Source organism: Podarcis tiliguerta (assembly GCF_965153285.1).
Source record: "Podarcis tiliguerta genome assembly, chromosome: 13".
Lineage (NCBI taxonomy): Eukaryota > Metazoa > Chordata > Lepidosauria > Squamata > Lacertidae > Podarcis > Podarcis tiliguerta.
In genome coordinates this window covers 49242052-49258089 of record NC_139546.1, presented here as the reverse complement: position 1 = coordinate 49258089, position 16038 = coordinate 49242052, and the positions used below count along the sequence as shown (strand labels likewise).

The window sequence follows — 16038 nt, the reverse complement described above, 5'->3', positions numbered from 1 at the left end:
GCCAGCCTCCCAAGCAGGAACACAGGAAGTGGCCTTATACCAAAATCGGAGCCGGTTCTCCCTTCACCCCCAAAGCTGCTTCCGACCTGCAGACAACAATTTCCCCCTTTCTGCCTGCAGGGGATGCTGTGGCACTGCGGACTTTTGAGCGGAAAGACGATGACTCCTTTGAGAGTGACAGCACGACAGCCTTGCTCAAGTAAGTTCATCTCAGGACATGAACAGACTTCCTAGGGCTCTGGGCAGCGGTTGGTGTTTTTTTCTAAAAAGAAAAATAGGTGCTGCTACGCTGTGAAAGGCACAACCTTTCGGAGGTGCTTTAGCGCAACCCTTTGAACGCCAAAGCACATTCCAGGAAGGTGCCTGAGGATCATAAAAGTCATGCCAGAGCAGAGGCATTTGGGCAGAAGCGGCGGCAGTGAGATGGTGGCAGGGAAAAAGAGGTAGCAGTATGCTATACTGATGCGTACCGACCGAAAAAAGAGCATTGGCTCTGGGTCAGTTGCTATTGTAGCCTTGAGGGGTTCCTGCTACACAGCTCTTCCCAGCCAGAAGCAGCTTCATCTCAGGAGACAGATAAAGAACCCCGTTTAAGCTCTTGGGTGAATTTCAGATTCTGTTGAGGAGCCTTGATGTCTCGCCACATGCTGCTTTTTTTGAAATCATTCGGGGCCTTTGACAACCGTGGCTTGGTTTGCATGCTACACAAACCTTGGTTCAGTCCTGAGCCTTGGTAATGTGCATGAGTTTCTGATTGGTTTTGCTTGGTGCATTCAGAGGCTCATGCATGTCGTGAGAAACCATGGTTCAGTGTTGCGTGCAGATCAGAATTTACTTCTCTGCTTCCTCACACATTTGAAGGATGAGTGGGGGTGCCTTCCCTTTAGCTAGGGTGTTGTTGTTTAGTCGTGACCGACTCTTCGTGACCCCATGGACCAGAGCACGCCAGGCACTCCTGTCTTCCACTGCCTCCCGCAGTTTGGTCAAACTCATGCTGGTAGCTTCGAGAACACTGTCCCACCATCTCGTCCTCTGCCATCCCCTTCTCCTTGTGCCCTCCATCTTTCCCAACACCAGGGTCTTTTCCAGGGAGTCTTCTCTTCTCATGAGGGGGCCATAGTATTGGAGCCTCAGCTTCAGGATCTGTCCTTCCAGTGAGCACTCAGGGCTGATTTCCTTCAGAATGGAGAGGTTTGATCTTCTTGCAGTCCATGGGACTCTCAAGAGTCTCCTCCAGCACCAGAATTCAAAGCTAGGGTAGATGATCTCATACAAAGCTTATCTTTGGAGTGCACGGTTCTAGAGAGCAGATGTGGGGAATTGGATCTGGCTGGTGGGCCAGATCCCTTAAATCCGCTACCTTCTGCAGGTCACCAACTTATCAATCACATCACAGTGATGTGATGTGATTCCCCAACCCCCGGGCTAGCATAGAGCTTGCACCTCACTTTGAAGCCCTGTGGATCAGCTTTAAAGCACCACACACAGCTCTGTGTCAGTCCCGAATATCAGCTGTTCTTGCATAGAGCAGCGCAAGCACTTAAGCACCAACAACCAGCTGATTGTCAGGGCTTCACAGTGCGCCATGCAGGGCTTTGCATGGTGCCTGCAATCCCCCCTTTTTGGCTCAGTCCTGCCTGTACCTGCACCCCACATTGTGAGGTGGAACAGGTGGGCAAGGCTTGGTCAAATGAAGTCCTAGGTAAAGGTAAAGGGCCCCCTGACCGTTAGGTCCAGTCACAGATGACTCTGGGGTTGCGGCGCTCATCTCACTTTACTGGCCGAGGGAGCCGGCGTATAGCTTCCGGGTCATGTGGCCAGCATGACTAAGCCGCTTCTGGCGAACCAGAGCAGCGCACGGAAATGCCATTTACCTTCCTGCCGGAGTGGTACCTATTGATCTACTTGCACTTTGACGTGCTTTCGAACTGCTAGGTTGGAAGGAGCAGGGACCGAGCAACGGGAGCTCACCCCGTCATTGCGGGGATTCGAACCGCCGACCTTCTGATCGGCAAGTCCTAGGCTCTGTGGTTTAACCCACAGTGCCACCCGTGTCCTTAAGGCCCAGCTAATGAGGCTTGTGGGCCAGAAGTTACCCACGATAGAGAAATGCAGAGACCCCAGTGTAGGAGCAATATTGTAAACGGAGGATCAGTAGACAGACGAAAGCCCTTGGGGTGAAAGGCCAGGAAGTGCTTCAGCCAACCCTTAAATGTTGAGAGAGAGCAGGCTCTAGAACTCCTGGGTCCTTGTCCTGGCATCTCGGGGATAGAAGATGCCGGAAGATAAAGAGTAAGAGTGTCAGAAGGGTGGAGGGATCGATTGTGGCTGGTTTTGAAGGAGCCTCTGTTGCCTTCACGTCCCCTTTCCGTTTGTCCCCTTAGCGCCAGGCCCCTGCAGGAGGTCTCCCCTCCTGGCTCCCTAGCCGGCTTCGAGCAGCTATTTCCCCGCTACACCAGTCTGCGCTTGGGCCAGCTCCGTGAGCACCCGCCATATGCCGACTCCCACCTGCTGAAGGACTCTTTGGACAAGGAGCAGGCCCGGCGGAAGGTGAGTGGCACCTGACAGCTGTGGAGCCTGCCTGAAGGATTCACAAAGGATTGTGGCAGAATGAGGGAACGGGTGGCTGCTAGGACTGGGTCTGCTCTGTCCTCTTTCCCCCCCAAATTGCTCTTAAAAGTCACAGGCATTATCTGTCATGATAGATTTTTATTGGTATTGCATATATGTACATAAAAACAAATACAAAGTTCATAACATAACTTACGTATATCACATCGATTCCACAAATCATAAATATAATACAAAATTCTTTTAGGCTCTGCCGAGCCTTAGACTTCCTTCCACACTTTTGGTAAGTATCAGATAAATTTTGCAATCACGTATTTTATCTCTTTTATTTCTATATCATTTACTGTTAGAGTTAATTCAACCCCGCCAGTGTCGTCTGAAATTTAGTTCCAATATAGATCAAATATTTATTCCAGTTATCATGAAATTTCTGTTCGTCTTGATCCCTTAATCTTCCTGTTATTCTAGCGAGCTCGGCATAATTTATCACCTTAACCTGCCAATCACTTATACTGGGTATAACTTCTGTTTTCCAATTTTGTGCTAGCATGATTCTTGCGGCTGTAGTGGCATATAGAAATAATATCTTATCTTCTTTTTTGATTTCTTTACCCGTCATTCCTAGCAGAAAGGTCACAGGCATTATCAAAGGTCAAAGATAGATTACAGCAAGGCAATGAATTGATTTTAGAATGTATTTCAATTAATTGATTGTGATTTTATGTAAAGTGTGTTACTTTTACTGTTGTTAGCCGCTCTGAGCCTGGCTTCGGCTGGGGAGGGCGGGATATAAATAAAATTTTATTAGTAGTAGTAGTAGTAATTAATTAAATAATTAAACGATTATTAATATTGTTATTAAGGGACGCGGGTGGCGCTGTGGGTAAAACCTCAGTGTCTAGGACTTGCCGATCGTATGGTCGGCGGTTCGAATCCCCGCGGCGGGGTGAGCTCCCGTCTTTCGGTCCCAGCTCCTGCCCACCTAACAGTTCGAAAGCACCCCTAAGTGCAAGTAGATAAATAGGTACCGCTTTATAGTGGGAAGGTAAACGGCGTTTCCGTGTGCTGCGCTGGTGCTTGTTCGCCAGAGCAGCTTCGTACCGCTGGCCACGTGACCCGGAAGTGTCTCCGGACAGCGCTGGCCCCTGGCCTCTTAAGTGAAATGGGCGAACAACCCTAGAGTCTGGCAAGACTGGCCCGTATGGGCAGGGGTACCTTTACCTTTAATATTGTTATTATTTATACCCTGCCCATCTGACTGGGTTTCCCCAGCCACTCTGGGCGGCTCCCAACAAAATGTTAAAAACACGATAAAATTAAAAACGTGATGAACAAATAAAAATTTGCCACACTGAATTTTTTACTGATAAGAAAGGCATTGGAAAACGAAAAGATCACAATTAGGACTGTCCTCAGTAACACCTGATGTTCTTGCTTTCATTTTGAAAAGAATTGCAAAAAATAATAATATTTTTTTGATACTATACTACACTGAAATGTTTCTTTGTCCTTGAATCTTCCTGCCACACTTGCCATCCTGTCCTGCCACACCCTCTGAGAACAGTTGCCCTAAACAAAGAGATCCAACTGCTTGTGTATTTCTTTGCCGGGGGGAAATGCTCCACGCAGGCTGGTGTCTAGTAAAAAAACACAGCCTAGTCCATTGGCCCATCGGCCTCACACCCCACCCCCCCTTCTCACCTGAGCCTCTCCTAATTGCCAGGATTACTGCTTTGCATTAGGCAACCAAAGAGGCTTGAAGGATGGACCAGTATGGCTGGAGGGGGGGTATGAAGTAAGTGTCATGTGACCTGCGACTTTAAGTAAAGCTACTCGGACTTAGCTGGTATCATGGCCCATAATGAGCTTTCTGACCTCCCAGCCACGTGCCCCCCTACATTCACCTTCAACATGGGCAGAGTTCCATGGGCAGTTAGGAAGACGGGATCAGGGCTGCAAGCTGCGGTTGTTGCTGAACTGCAACCTCTTCACGAAAGAAACCAGGAGTCCTGACTTTTCTGGGGAAAGGGATCCAGTAGATCTGCCTTTCAGCAGCCCCTTCCTCTCACTGAATTGCAGTGCTGGAAGGGGCGACGGCCGTATCCCTGATATGTGTCCAAACCGTGCAGAAAAGCCTCTGCTTTAAAAGCGCACCACCTTTGGGGTCAGCCGGTTTCACCGTCAAATCAAGGCTGCGTTTCCTGAATTTGCAAGGGAGCGAGGCCTGAGTTTGTGTGTTCGTGTTAGCCCTGATCTTCAGCCAAAGGAAAGTGGAGCTGAACTTCAGAGTTCTCTGTGGCACCCGTTTCTTCTCCCACCTCCAAAAAGCTTGCCAAGTAAAAATATATTTGGTGGTGTGTTTTTTTTTTTTTAAAAAAACAATTTAATGCAAAATCAGCAGGAGGCCATGAGACTTTGCTTTGATTTCCATGATTTAGGATGCAGAATGTGGCTCTGTTCTGGGGCAGAACTTGAATTTGTTAAGCTTCACACAGCCTGTATAGCCCTAGACATGACTGTATACTTGCGACACCATAATAACTCATCTAGAAAATAACAGCTCCAGCTTCACTAGCATGGATATGGGTACAGTGGTACCTCGGGTTACATACGCTTCAGGTTACAGACTCCACCAACCCAGAAATAGTACCTCGGGTTAAGAACTTTGCTTCAGGATGAGAACAGAAATCGTGCTCCGGCGGCTTGGCGGCAGCGGGAGGCCCCATTAGCTAAAGTGGTGCTTCAGGTTAAGAACAGTTTCAGGTTAAGAACGGACCTCCGGAACGAATTAAGTACTTAACCCGAGGTACCACTGTACCTGCTCTTTTCACAACAGGTGGAGAATATCCACTCTTTCCCCCCTTTTTAAGCTGGGGTGGGCAGGCTAAAGTCTTTGGGTGTGGCCTACTTTCCCTGTTGGGTTTTGGTCTCACTAGTTTCCAGTGGCCCAGCAATTAGTTTTCAGAATACAAGAGTGCCTAACACAGAATCTTGCGAAGGGCGAAATCATTCCTCACTTGTGTCAGTTGCTCTGGAGTCGGCACTCATGGTCGTGAATATATGAAGTGTCTTGCTGGATTCGGCCGAAGCCCACATAGTGCAGCATTCTTTGCAGATAACCTAATAAAAACCTGCCAGATCAGACCAGCTCTCATCTAGCCCAACATCCTGTTCTCACAGTGGCTGACCAGATCCCTGTGGGAAACCTGCAAGCAGGATTGGAGCCACCCTCCCTTCCTGTGATTTCTAGCAACTGGTATTTGCGTCCTCAAATTCTGGAGGCAGAGCACAGCCATTGCAAGCCCTCTCCTCAATGAATTTGTCTAATCCTCTTTTAAAGTCATCTAGGTTGCTGGCCATCACTGCCTCCTCTGGGAGGGAGTTCTGTAGTTTAACTGTGTGCTCCTTTTCTCCATCCTAAATTTCCGACATTCAGAGACCAGCTCAAGGGGCAGCTCTTAGGCCGTGCAAAAAAGGCACAGGCACCTCATTTGTGCCCAACCCTTGCTTTTAATCCACTCTGCGGTGCATTTTAAAGGCGTGTTCTCAAGTACCCAGTCTTGTTAACCCCCTGCCCTCCAGCTTGTGTTCAACTCCAGCCTCCTTCCAAATCTGCAAACAGAATCCTGCCTCCATCTCGTTCTCCTCTCTTGTCCTAACCATCTTCCGGAGGACAAGGGAGCGAAGTGGGTGGTGGCGATGATGAGGGGAGGAGGCCGGCCCTGACCAGGAGGAGGCGCTGGCGTGCCACAGACCCAGCCCACGTGCCGGTGGAACAAGCCTGACCTTGGTGATGTTGCTGCCGAGCGCCTTGCCCGGCTTTAAGCCGCTTGCTGGGGTGGGTGGAGGGCTAGCCGGCCCCCTCCCGAGGCTCAATTTAGCCCTCTAAGCCTATTAGAGCGCAGGAGCCTGCTCTGCCTGGCCCAGGTGCTGCTGGGAACCCAAAGTAAGCTCCAGGGCTCTGAGAGCTGTTCCAGAAAGTCCTGGAACTTCCTGGGAGAAATATTCTGGAGGACTCAAATCTCGGCCTTTCTGGGAGGCAGGTGGGAGTGTGTGGGTGAAGCAGCTTCTGCCCCATTGCGTTGCCCATGCAAAGGAGTTACCGTATTTTTCGCTGTATAAGACGCACCAGACCGTAAGACAAACCTAGTTTTTGGAGGAGGAAAACAAGAAAAAATATATTCTGAATCTCAGAAGCCAGAACAGCAAGAGGGATCGCTGCCCAGTGAAAGCATCAATCCCTCTTGCTGTTCTGGCTTCTGGGATAGATGCGCAGCCTGCATTCGCTCCATAAGACGCACACACATTTCCCCTTACTTTTTAGGAGAGAAAAAGTGAGTCTTATAGAGCAAAAAATACGGTATGTCCTTTTGAGCAGCCACTGAACACCAGGGCTTACTTTTTAAAAGAGTATCCATTGCTCACTCGTGACATGAGAGCTTTCCCTCCTTCTTGGTCCCAGAGCAGCAAGGAGAGGCACCTATCTATTAGGGCTTTTTTGCTCTATGCTTGAGCCCCAACACACACACACACACACACACCACACTGAATACACTTGGAACTCTCATTCCTTGGACACCCTGAGGTGATTCACGCCAGGCTACATTTCGGTGGCGCATTTGCCACAGGGTGGTCCCCGCTGTATCCAAAACAGGTGCCCCACCGTTCAGCTATGGCCCCCTCTCCCCCAAGAAGTGCCCGGCCAACCTAGGAGTCAGGCTCAGGTCCGCAGCATGACAGGCAGAGATGCCAGTCCCTCTGCTGCAAACACTGCCTGTAACACAGCGTTGTGATAAGCGTGTCTGGGTGGGAGGAGAACGGATTACTCGCTGGGACGTAGCAACTTGCAGTGGTACTGCAGGAAGGTGTTTTTGGTAGAAGCGGGTGCAACATCTCAACGGACGTCCGGCTGGCTAAAAGCAACTCCAGTCCACGTTTAACGAGGGCTGGGAGTATATTGTGACACTGAAAAGTCATATGAATCGGGCCCGGACAGGTCTGCCTTGGGAAAGCCTTCCTGATTCAAGCCCCTTAGTGGGGCTTGAGGACCACTGACTAATATCTTAACAGATGGGCAGGTCCGCCCTGAGATGCAAGCGATACTATCACTGGCGCTCTTCCAAGACCAGTTAAACACATTTTTATTCTCCCAGGGGTTTTTTTTGGTTTTCTTTACAAGGGATTGATCTGCTACGAGTACTATAGCTGTAGTACTGCTGAAGATGGATCTGCTGCCAAGTCATAGATAGCTCAGCTGCAAATCTTTTTTTTTTTTATCGAATAAATTTTATTAGTATTTTCCACACAACAACGACACGGAAAATATCGAAAAATAACAATACACAACATACAAAAAACAACATTCGAAAAACTGAAAAAGCAATGACTAAAAAAACCAAAACAAACCCATATCTTACAAGTTAATAATGTAAACACTAAAAAAATAAATAAATGTTTTGTTTTGTAGCTCAGCTGCAAATCTATTGTTCTGCTGAATTATGATGATTGCTTTAAATACTGATTATGCTTATCTGTATTGGGGGGAGTTTCTGGGAACTGGCATGAAGTGTTCCCTGTTGTTCATCCTCATTAACAGCCACTGGACCCAGATGTGGGCAACAAGACCTGGCCACTGGCCAGATTATTATTCCCCCCCCCCCTCATTTGGCCCAGCATGATGGGCAAAGGTACAGCCTGCAAAGCTCTGGTCAATCAGCTGACTGTCACCTCTTGCAAAGCCCAGTGCCACAGATCAGCTGATCAATGGTGCCTGGAAACGCCCCCATGGCCAAGCCAGGTCTTCACCTGCCCTGCACCTGACATCAGGTGGGAGCAGCTGGACCAAATAGGGAGGCCTGGTGGGTCTCATCAGACTGGCAGGCCAAAGAGTCCTCACTGCTGCCCTAGGCTAACCCAAGACAGCCAGGTCTGGGGTGGGATGGGGGAGACTGTTTCCTTCCAAACGGTTTGCTCATGCAAACCGGGCAGAGCAAGGCTTGCTTCTGTCTGCTGCAGAGGGGACTTATTCTGCTCTTGGAGGCAGAGGAGAACTCCGCTTCCACTGAGCAGGGTGCTCCGTGTAGGACAGGAGAGAAGCAGCGACTGGACACCTGTCTTTATAAGAGGATATAAACAGGGCAGAAGTAAGGCATGGCCTCCTGAATAATCCCCAGGACTGGCTCAGCTCCCGGAAATCTTCATCTTTCATTTTAGCTGTTAGGGGGTTGACTGATATCAAAGTTTCCATCGCTCAGGACTGGGGGGGGGGGGGAGACGGGGGGAGAACCTGGAAGAATGGTGCATGAGTGGGGGTTCTTGGAAAGGAGCCGGGACTTGAGTTGCCCCTTCCGCAAGAATCATTTCCTACCTCCCCTAGCCCAAAATGCTTCACCCTTCCCTTCCACAGCCACTGAATTCTTGACCGCTTCCTCCCACCCAGCACTGCGAGCGGCACATCCACGCCTTGCAGAATCGCATCCTGGAGCTGCAGCAGCAGCTGGCCGTCGCCGTCTCGGCGGACAAGAAGAAAGACAGCATGATAGAGCAGCTGGATAAGGTGAGCCTTCGACACGACAGGTGGGTGGGTGGGTGGCCGAGATGCCCAGAGACAGGCTGGCCCAGGAGCAGCAGCGGCAGCAGGTGGCTTGGAGTTGGAGCATCATTGGGTGTAATCTTCGATACCTCCCTCTCCATGGAGGCGCAGATTGCAGCTATGACAAAGGCGGCATTTTTTCATCTCCGCCAAGCTAAGCAGTTGGCTCCTTACCTCTCTCGCCCTGACCTAGCCACTGTGATCCATGCGACGGTCACCTCCAGACTGGATTATTGTAACTCGCTCTACGTGGGGCTGCCCTTGAGACTGACCCAGAAACTCCAGCGGGTGCAGAATGCCGCAGCGAGACTCCTTATGGGGTCCTTGCTGCGAGATCACATTCACCCGGTGCTATATGAGTTGCACTGGCTCCCGGTGGAATACAGGATCAGGTTTAAGGTGCTGGTTTTAACCTTTAAAGCCCTATGCGGCCTAGGACCCTCGTACCTACGGGACCGCCTCTCCCGGTATGCCCCACAGAGGAATGTACGGTCTTCAAACAAAAACATCCTGAAGGTCCCAGGCCACAGAGAGGTTAGGCTGGCCTCAACTAGAGCCAGGGCTTTTTCGGCTGCGGCTCCAACCTGGTGGAACGCTCTGTCACAAGAGACAAGGGCCCTGCAGGACTTGACATCTTTCCGCAGGGCCTGCAAGACAGAGCTGTTCCACCAGGCCTTTGGTCAGGGTGCAGCCTGACTCCCTCCTTCGGCAATCTTTACAAAACTTTAGTTTATGGTTGCCATCAATTTAGATTTTAATTAATTTTTATAATGTTTTTATAATGTTGCACTATTTTAGTGTTGTTAGCCACCCTGAGCCCGGCTTCGGCTGGGGAGGGCGGGATATAAATAAAATTTATTATTATTATTATTATTGCTGGAGCCATGGGGAGCCCAGGGCATGGAGGCAGGAGGCCTCTGAATAGAAGTGACTGGGGACTGCAGGTGAGAGCGCTGCTGCTGCTGCTGTGGTCAGGTCCTGCTTGTGGACCACAGTGAGAAGAGGATGGTGGACTAGATGGGCCTCACCTTGCAGAGCTCCTTTCAACATTTTTACATGTAGCAGCTGCTGGTCTTAGCAACTGCAGGGAGGGCAGTTCTTTACAATCTTCTGACCCCTGGGGTGTAGGAACCTTTGGTCCTCCCAGCTGAACTACAACTCCCACCAGTCCCAGCAAAGCACGGCCCAATAGTTGGGGGTGATGGGAGCTGCAGTTCAGCAGCATCTGGAGGACCAAAGGTTCCCCACACTGGCAGTAGCTTCTCCCTACCGCAGCCCTGAATGCTACACTCTTTTTAGCAAAGCCTGATGACTGGGGCTGTTTCAAAGGCAGAACTTGCAGCACCCGCCCAGGTCAGCAACTTAGCCCATTCATTCATTCATTCATTCATTCTATTTCTAGGCCACTTTCGACTCGCACACATATCACAAACAAGCTTACAAACAATAACGTAGCATCACAATTGCAACATGGATCCCATAGAATAATTAACGAATCCTCAGTAAAGCAATTGCAAATCACCAGCGAAATTAGGACCTCCTATAAAACGCTGTTAACGAAACAGCTAAAAAATACGCAAAATGGCAGAGCCACAACGAAGGTCATATTATAAGATTCACAAAGCCTTACAGCTCTCATAATCCACAAAACAATATTGTTGTTTAGTCGTTTAGTTGTGTCAGACTCTTCCTGGCCCCCTGGACCAGAGCACGCCAGGCCCTCCTGTCTTCCACTGCCTCCCGCAGTTTGGTCAAACTCATGCTGGTAGCTTCGAGAACACTGTCCAACCATCTCGTCCTCCGTCGTCCCCTTCTTGTGCCCTCCATCTTTCCCAACATCAGGGTCTTTTCCAGGGAGTCTTCTCTTCTCATGAGGTGGCCAAAGCATTGGAGCCTCAGCTTCAGGATCTGTCCTTCCAGTGAGCACTCAGGGCTGATTTCCTTCAGAATGGAGAGGTTTGATCTTCTTGCAGTCTATGGGACTCTCAAGAGTCTCCTCCAGCACCATAATTCAAAAGCATCCATTCTTCAGCAATCAGCCTTCTTTATGGTCCAGCTTTACTATTAACCATTAATATTAACAATATTAATATTAGCAAACTCGCAACCGAAAACAAACTAAGGACTGTCGAATTCACACACACACACACTTTCTTCATACTGCAGAGGTGCCTGTTGCATCCCAGGCTTGAACAAGACCTTGGGTGTTTCCCAGAGAGCCCCTCGGCCTTGCTTGCTCTCTCAGGATCATTGTACGGGTCTCAAAGGTACATTTGCTGTAGGCTCAGTGCTCTAGTCACCTCTGCATATAAAGGAAACAAGAATAACCCTCATAGTGAGCATTGACCTCTGGAATGGAATTGAGCCCCCAGCTGCTTGTTGGCCATTTCAGAACAAGCCCTATGCAAGCAAGCAAGCAAGCAAGCAGTGGTTCAGTCCAGGCCAGAAAAATGGCCCGCAGAGGCCAGTGTAGGATGTGGCTTCCAGGGGACGGAGGGGGAAACTGACTACAGTTTCGACAATGCACCAGTTCTCTCTCACTGCCCAAAGAGCGAGGGATCTCTTTACAGCTGGGGAACCCCCTGGATCCCTGCTGGGCCGGCGGGGAGGGGGGCAGGGAAGACATCCAGTTGAGCCTCTCGTTCTCCTTTCCACAGACCCTGGCCAAAGTGGTGGAGGGCTGGAACCGGCACGAGGCTGAGCGAACGGCGACGCTACGCAGGCTGCAGACGGAGAAGGAAGGGCTTGAGCAGGCGCTGGGGAAGCAGAAGGAGGTGGGGTTTTGGGCCACGGATCTCAGCAGGGCATTGAGAGGGTGGGGTTCCAGCTTCGCCCATCGGCAGGCAGGCGCATGGGGCCACCAGGAAATTTGGAGAGAGGCACTCTGCATTTTGCAGCCGCGCTGGATCAACCCCCTCCCTGTTGCTCTTGTGCACAACCCCCCCTTTTTTCTGTGTTGGTGGTCAGTGCTACATATGCCACACAGGACCCTGTGCTTGTCGCACGAGGCTCTTCTCTGTGTCCCTCTCCCTGAGAGGTTTGGTGGGTGGCAACACGAGAACAGGCCTTTTCGGTGGTGGCTCCCCAAGTGTGGAATGCTCTCGCCCGAGAGGCTCACCTGGCAACATCATTATGTCTTTAGGCACCAGGCAAAAAATCCTCTTTTACTCAGTCCTTTAGCCGTTAAATAATCTATTGGGGGGGGGGGGCTGTTATCATGCTTACAGTGGTACCTCTGGTTACGTACTTAATTCGTTCCGGAGGTCCGTTCTTAACCTGAAACTCTTCTTAACCTGAAGCACCACTTTAGCTAATGGGGCCTCTCGCTGCTGCCGCGCTGCGGCAGTGCGATTTCTGTTCTCATCCTGAAGCAAAGTTCTTAACCCGAGGTAATATTTCTGGGTTAGCGAAGTCTGTAACCTGAAGCGTATGTAACCTGAAGCGTATGTAACCCGAGGTACCACTGTACTTTATCATGGTGCTTTTTATTATGCCTTTATCATTGTGCTCCATAAAATGTGTTCTTAATGTTGTACACCATCCTGGGGTCTTTTGATAAAAGGTCTATAAATCAGAATAATAGTAATAATAATAATAGGCTTTGGGACGCGGGTGGCGCTGTGGGTAAAACCTCAGCCCCTAGGACTTGCCGATCGCATGGTCGGCGGTTCGAATCCCCACGGCGGGGTGCGCTCCCGTCATTCGGTCCCTGCTCCTGCCAACCTAGCAGTTCGAAAGCACTCCTGGGTGCAAGTAGATAAATAGGGACCGCTTACTAGCGGGAAGGTAAACGGCGTTCCGTGTGCTGCGCTGGCTCGCCAGATGCAGCTTGTCACGCTGGCCACGTGACCCGGAAGTGTCTCCGGACAGCGCTGGCCCTCGGCCTCTTTAGTGAGATGGGCGCACAACCCTAGAATCTGTCAAGACTGGCCCGTACGGGCAGAGGTACCTTTACCTTTACTATTATGGTCACAGACCAGTTCGGGGTCACTTACAATATCAGGAAAATCATAAAACACAATGGCCTAGGAAGGATGCAGCTGGGGGCCCTCTCTGTCTTCGGGAAATGGCTAACTCTTCTTTCCTATAGAAAATCTCGGAAGTGGAAGAGCGCCTCTCACAAGCCTTGTCTGCCCTCAGCCAGGAGCAGCAAGCTGCCAATCAGTTCTGCAAGGAGAAGGAGGCTCTGGTAAGAAGCACTTTCCCTGAACCTTCCCAAGCCCTCGCTCCTGTGGGGTGCAGTCCTCTAATCCAGGGAGTAAGCCCCATTGGGCTCAGTGGAGCTTACTTTTGAGTAAGCATAGAATGGCCTCCCAGTGGCCCCTCACCTTTCCAGTGGCCCCTGCCCCTTTAATTGGAGCGCAGAAGAGGAAAACAACCCACACCTGGCGAAATTCTTCTTCCACTCTGCTATTAAAGGTACAGGAGCCCTAGAATCATAGAATCATAGAGTTGGAAGAGACCACCAGGGCCATCGAGTCCAACCCCCTGCCAAGCAGGAAACACCATCAGAGCACTCCTGACATATGGTTGTCAAGCCTCTGCTTAAAGACCTCCAAAGAAGGAGACTCCACCACACTCCTTGGCAGCAAATTCCACTGTCGAACAGCTCTTACTGTCAGGAAGTTCTTCCTAATGTTTAGGTGGAATCTTCTTTCTTGTAGTTTGGATCCATTGCTCCATGTCCGCTTCTCTGGAGCAGCAGAAAACAACCTTTCTCCCTCCTCTATATGACATCCTTTTATATATTTGAACACGGCTATCATATCACCCCTTAACCTCCTCTTCTCCAGGCTAAACATGCCCAGCCCTGTCTTCTTTCTGCCCCCCATCATGTGGCTATGGGAGCTGAAAAGAGCCCCATTTTGGGGTGGCAAGAGGCTGCTGGCTCTCAAACGCCAAGCGCCACCCACGGGGAGCTGCCTGGCGCCTCCCATTAATGCCCTTCTCGGGGCATCGTTCTGGGCTCAGGAAATGGACCCACCGAGACCTTTCTCGCATCAGAGCTGACAAGTGTGCCCTGTCTGGAGGAAGTTAAAAGATTATTTACAGAAATATTATAAGATTAATGAATGTTAGAATGACATCAGATTGAATGTAAAAGGTTATTAGTAAAAAGTATAAAAATTAAAAGATCTAATATTTTAAGATACAAGAGGATTAAGCTATATTAAGATATTCAAATTAAGATAAAAATTAATTGAGACAGAGGGAAGGGATTTGTTGTCTGAATATATGACTTGGAATACAGGGAAGGGAGGTCTGGGGAAGTCGGAGAAATAAGTTAACGCAAGGAACATTATGAAGATAAAACTGTTTTTATTTTTGTCTTTTTTTCCTTTGTTTTTTCTCTTTGATACTTTTTGTTGTTTTGTGTAACTATGTATTTTTTCCGTTTTGGTTGTTGTTCATTTTTTGTTGATTCATCTTTTATGTAAAACTCAATAAAATATTTATATATATATATATATAAAAGACAAGTGTGCCCTGTCCCCTTCCGCCCGCTCAGGAGGAGGAGAGAGCCAGGCTCTCTTGCGACTTGGAGGAGGAGCGCCGGCAGGTGCGCAGCCTGGAGGCGGAGTGGAACCTGGAGCGCCGGCAGCAGGAGACCCTGCGGGCAACGCTGGAGGAGCAGCAGAAGGCCTGGGCCCAGCGCGAGAGGCAGCTGGAGCAGCAGCAGCAGGTCTTGCAGGAGGAGAGCCGCTCGCAGCTGGACAAGGAGAAGGTGAGAGAGTGAGGGGCTCCTCCCAGGCCTTCCAGATCCCTTGCAGGGGCGGTTTCCCTCCCCATTTAAGAGCACAATCAAAAGCATGGGGAGGCAAACTAAGGCCCGGGGGCCGGATCTGGCCCAGTCACCTTCTAAATGCAGCCCACAGATCGTCTGGGAATCAGCGTGTTTTTCCATGAGTAGAATGTGTCCTTTTATTTAAAATGCACCTCTGGGTTATTTGTGGGGCCTGCCTGGTGTTTTGACATGAGTTGAACGTGTCCTTTTATTTAAAATGCATCTCTGGGTTATTTGTGGGGCCTGCCTGGTGTTTTCACGTGAGTAGAATGTGTGCTTTTATTTAAAATGCATCTCTGGGTTATTTGTGGGGCATAGGAATTCGTTCATTTCCCCCCCCCCTTCAAAATATAGTCTGGCCCACCACAATGACTGAGGGCAGTGGACCGGCCCCCTGCTGAAAAAGTTTGCTGACCCCTGATCAAAAGCTTTGCCTCGCAGGCAGTTTCTTACACTAGAACCCATGGACACCCTCTGAAGTTATTACCCATAGTTGCACTTAAATATATACATGGTTCTTGTTGCCAGTCATTGTAAATGGCATGGCCAAAGGAAATGGGATGTAGAGAGGTCCGCCTGTGACCGTTCACAGGAAACAGTAATTGATAACACAGACATTCTGGCATCGGCGTTAGCATTAGCAAATGTTAAAGTAAAAGCATTGTGCCAGTTCTGTTAACTGTGAGTGGAGTTGGAAACTTAGTAGGTTAACTTGAGAATAAGCCTACACTTGAGATTAAGCCTAAATTTGAGAATAAGCCTAAACTTGGATTAAGAACGCTGCAAACCTGGAAGTAGGTGTTTTGGTTTGTGAACTTTGCCTTGGAAGCAGAACATGTTCCCCTTCCTGTTGAGGGTGTTCCGTTTGTAAATTGAGTCCCCTGCTGGTACGGGAAAGCATACCTTGGTTTAAGAACGCTTTGGTTTAAGAACAGATTTCCGGAACGGATTAAGTTTGTAAACCAAGGTACCACTGTAGATCGATTTTGGACAATTTAATTTTTTAAAAGAGAGCCGGTTGCAATCCTGAGCTTACTTGCTAGCAAGCAATTCTCACCAAATTCCACGGGTAATACTATTTTTATCATTT

General features: G+C 49.5%; 2 protein-coding genes across 14 annotated transcripts in view; both read left to right on the top strand.

The window, feature by feature from the left end:
- The window catches only part of CNTROB (centrobin, centriole duplication and spindle assembly protein), a 39914-nt gene that overhangs the window by 2936 nt on the left and 20940 nt on the right, over positions 1–16038 (top strand). For all 13 annotated transcript variants that reach the window (XR_014504338.1, XM_083410180.1, XM_083410179.1 and 10 more), the window contains 6 exons: positions 121–199; positions 2385–2550; positions 9011–9127; positions 11821–11937; positions 13254–13352; positions 14673–14888. Coding sequence is in view for 12 of the 13 variants with exons in the window: in XM_083410180.1 (XP_083266306.1) it covers positions 121–199; positions 2385–2550; positions 9011–9127; positions 11821–11937; positions 13254–13352; positions 14673–14888 (794 nt within the window). In the remaining variant the exon portion in view is untranslated. The remainder of the gene's footprint in view (positions 1–120; positions 200–2384; positions 2551–9010; positions 9128–11820; positions 11938–13253; positions 13353–14672; positions 14889–16038) is intronic.
- GUCY2D (guanylate cyclase 2D, retinal) overlaps positions 12073–16038 on the top strand; it is an 81592-nt gene continuing 77626 nt past the window's right edge. The window contains exon 1 of the mRNA XM_083410093.1: positions 12073–12620. The gene's annotated coding sequence lies outside the window, so the exon portion shown is untranslated. The remainder of the gene's footprint in view (positions 12621–16038) is intronic.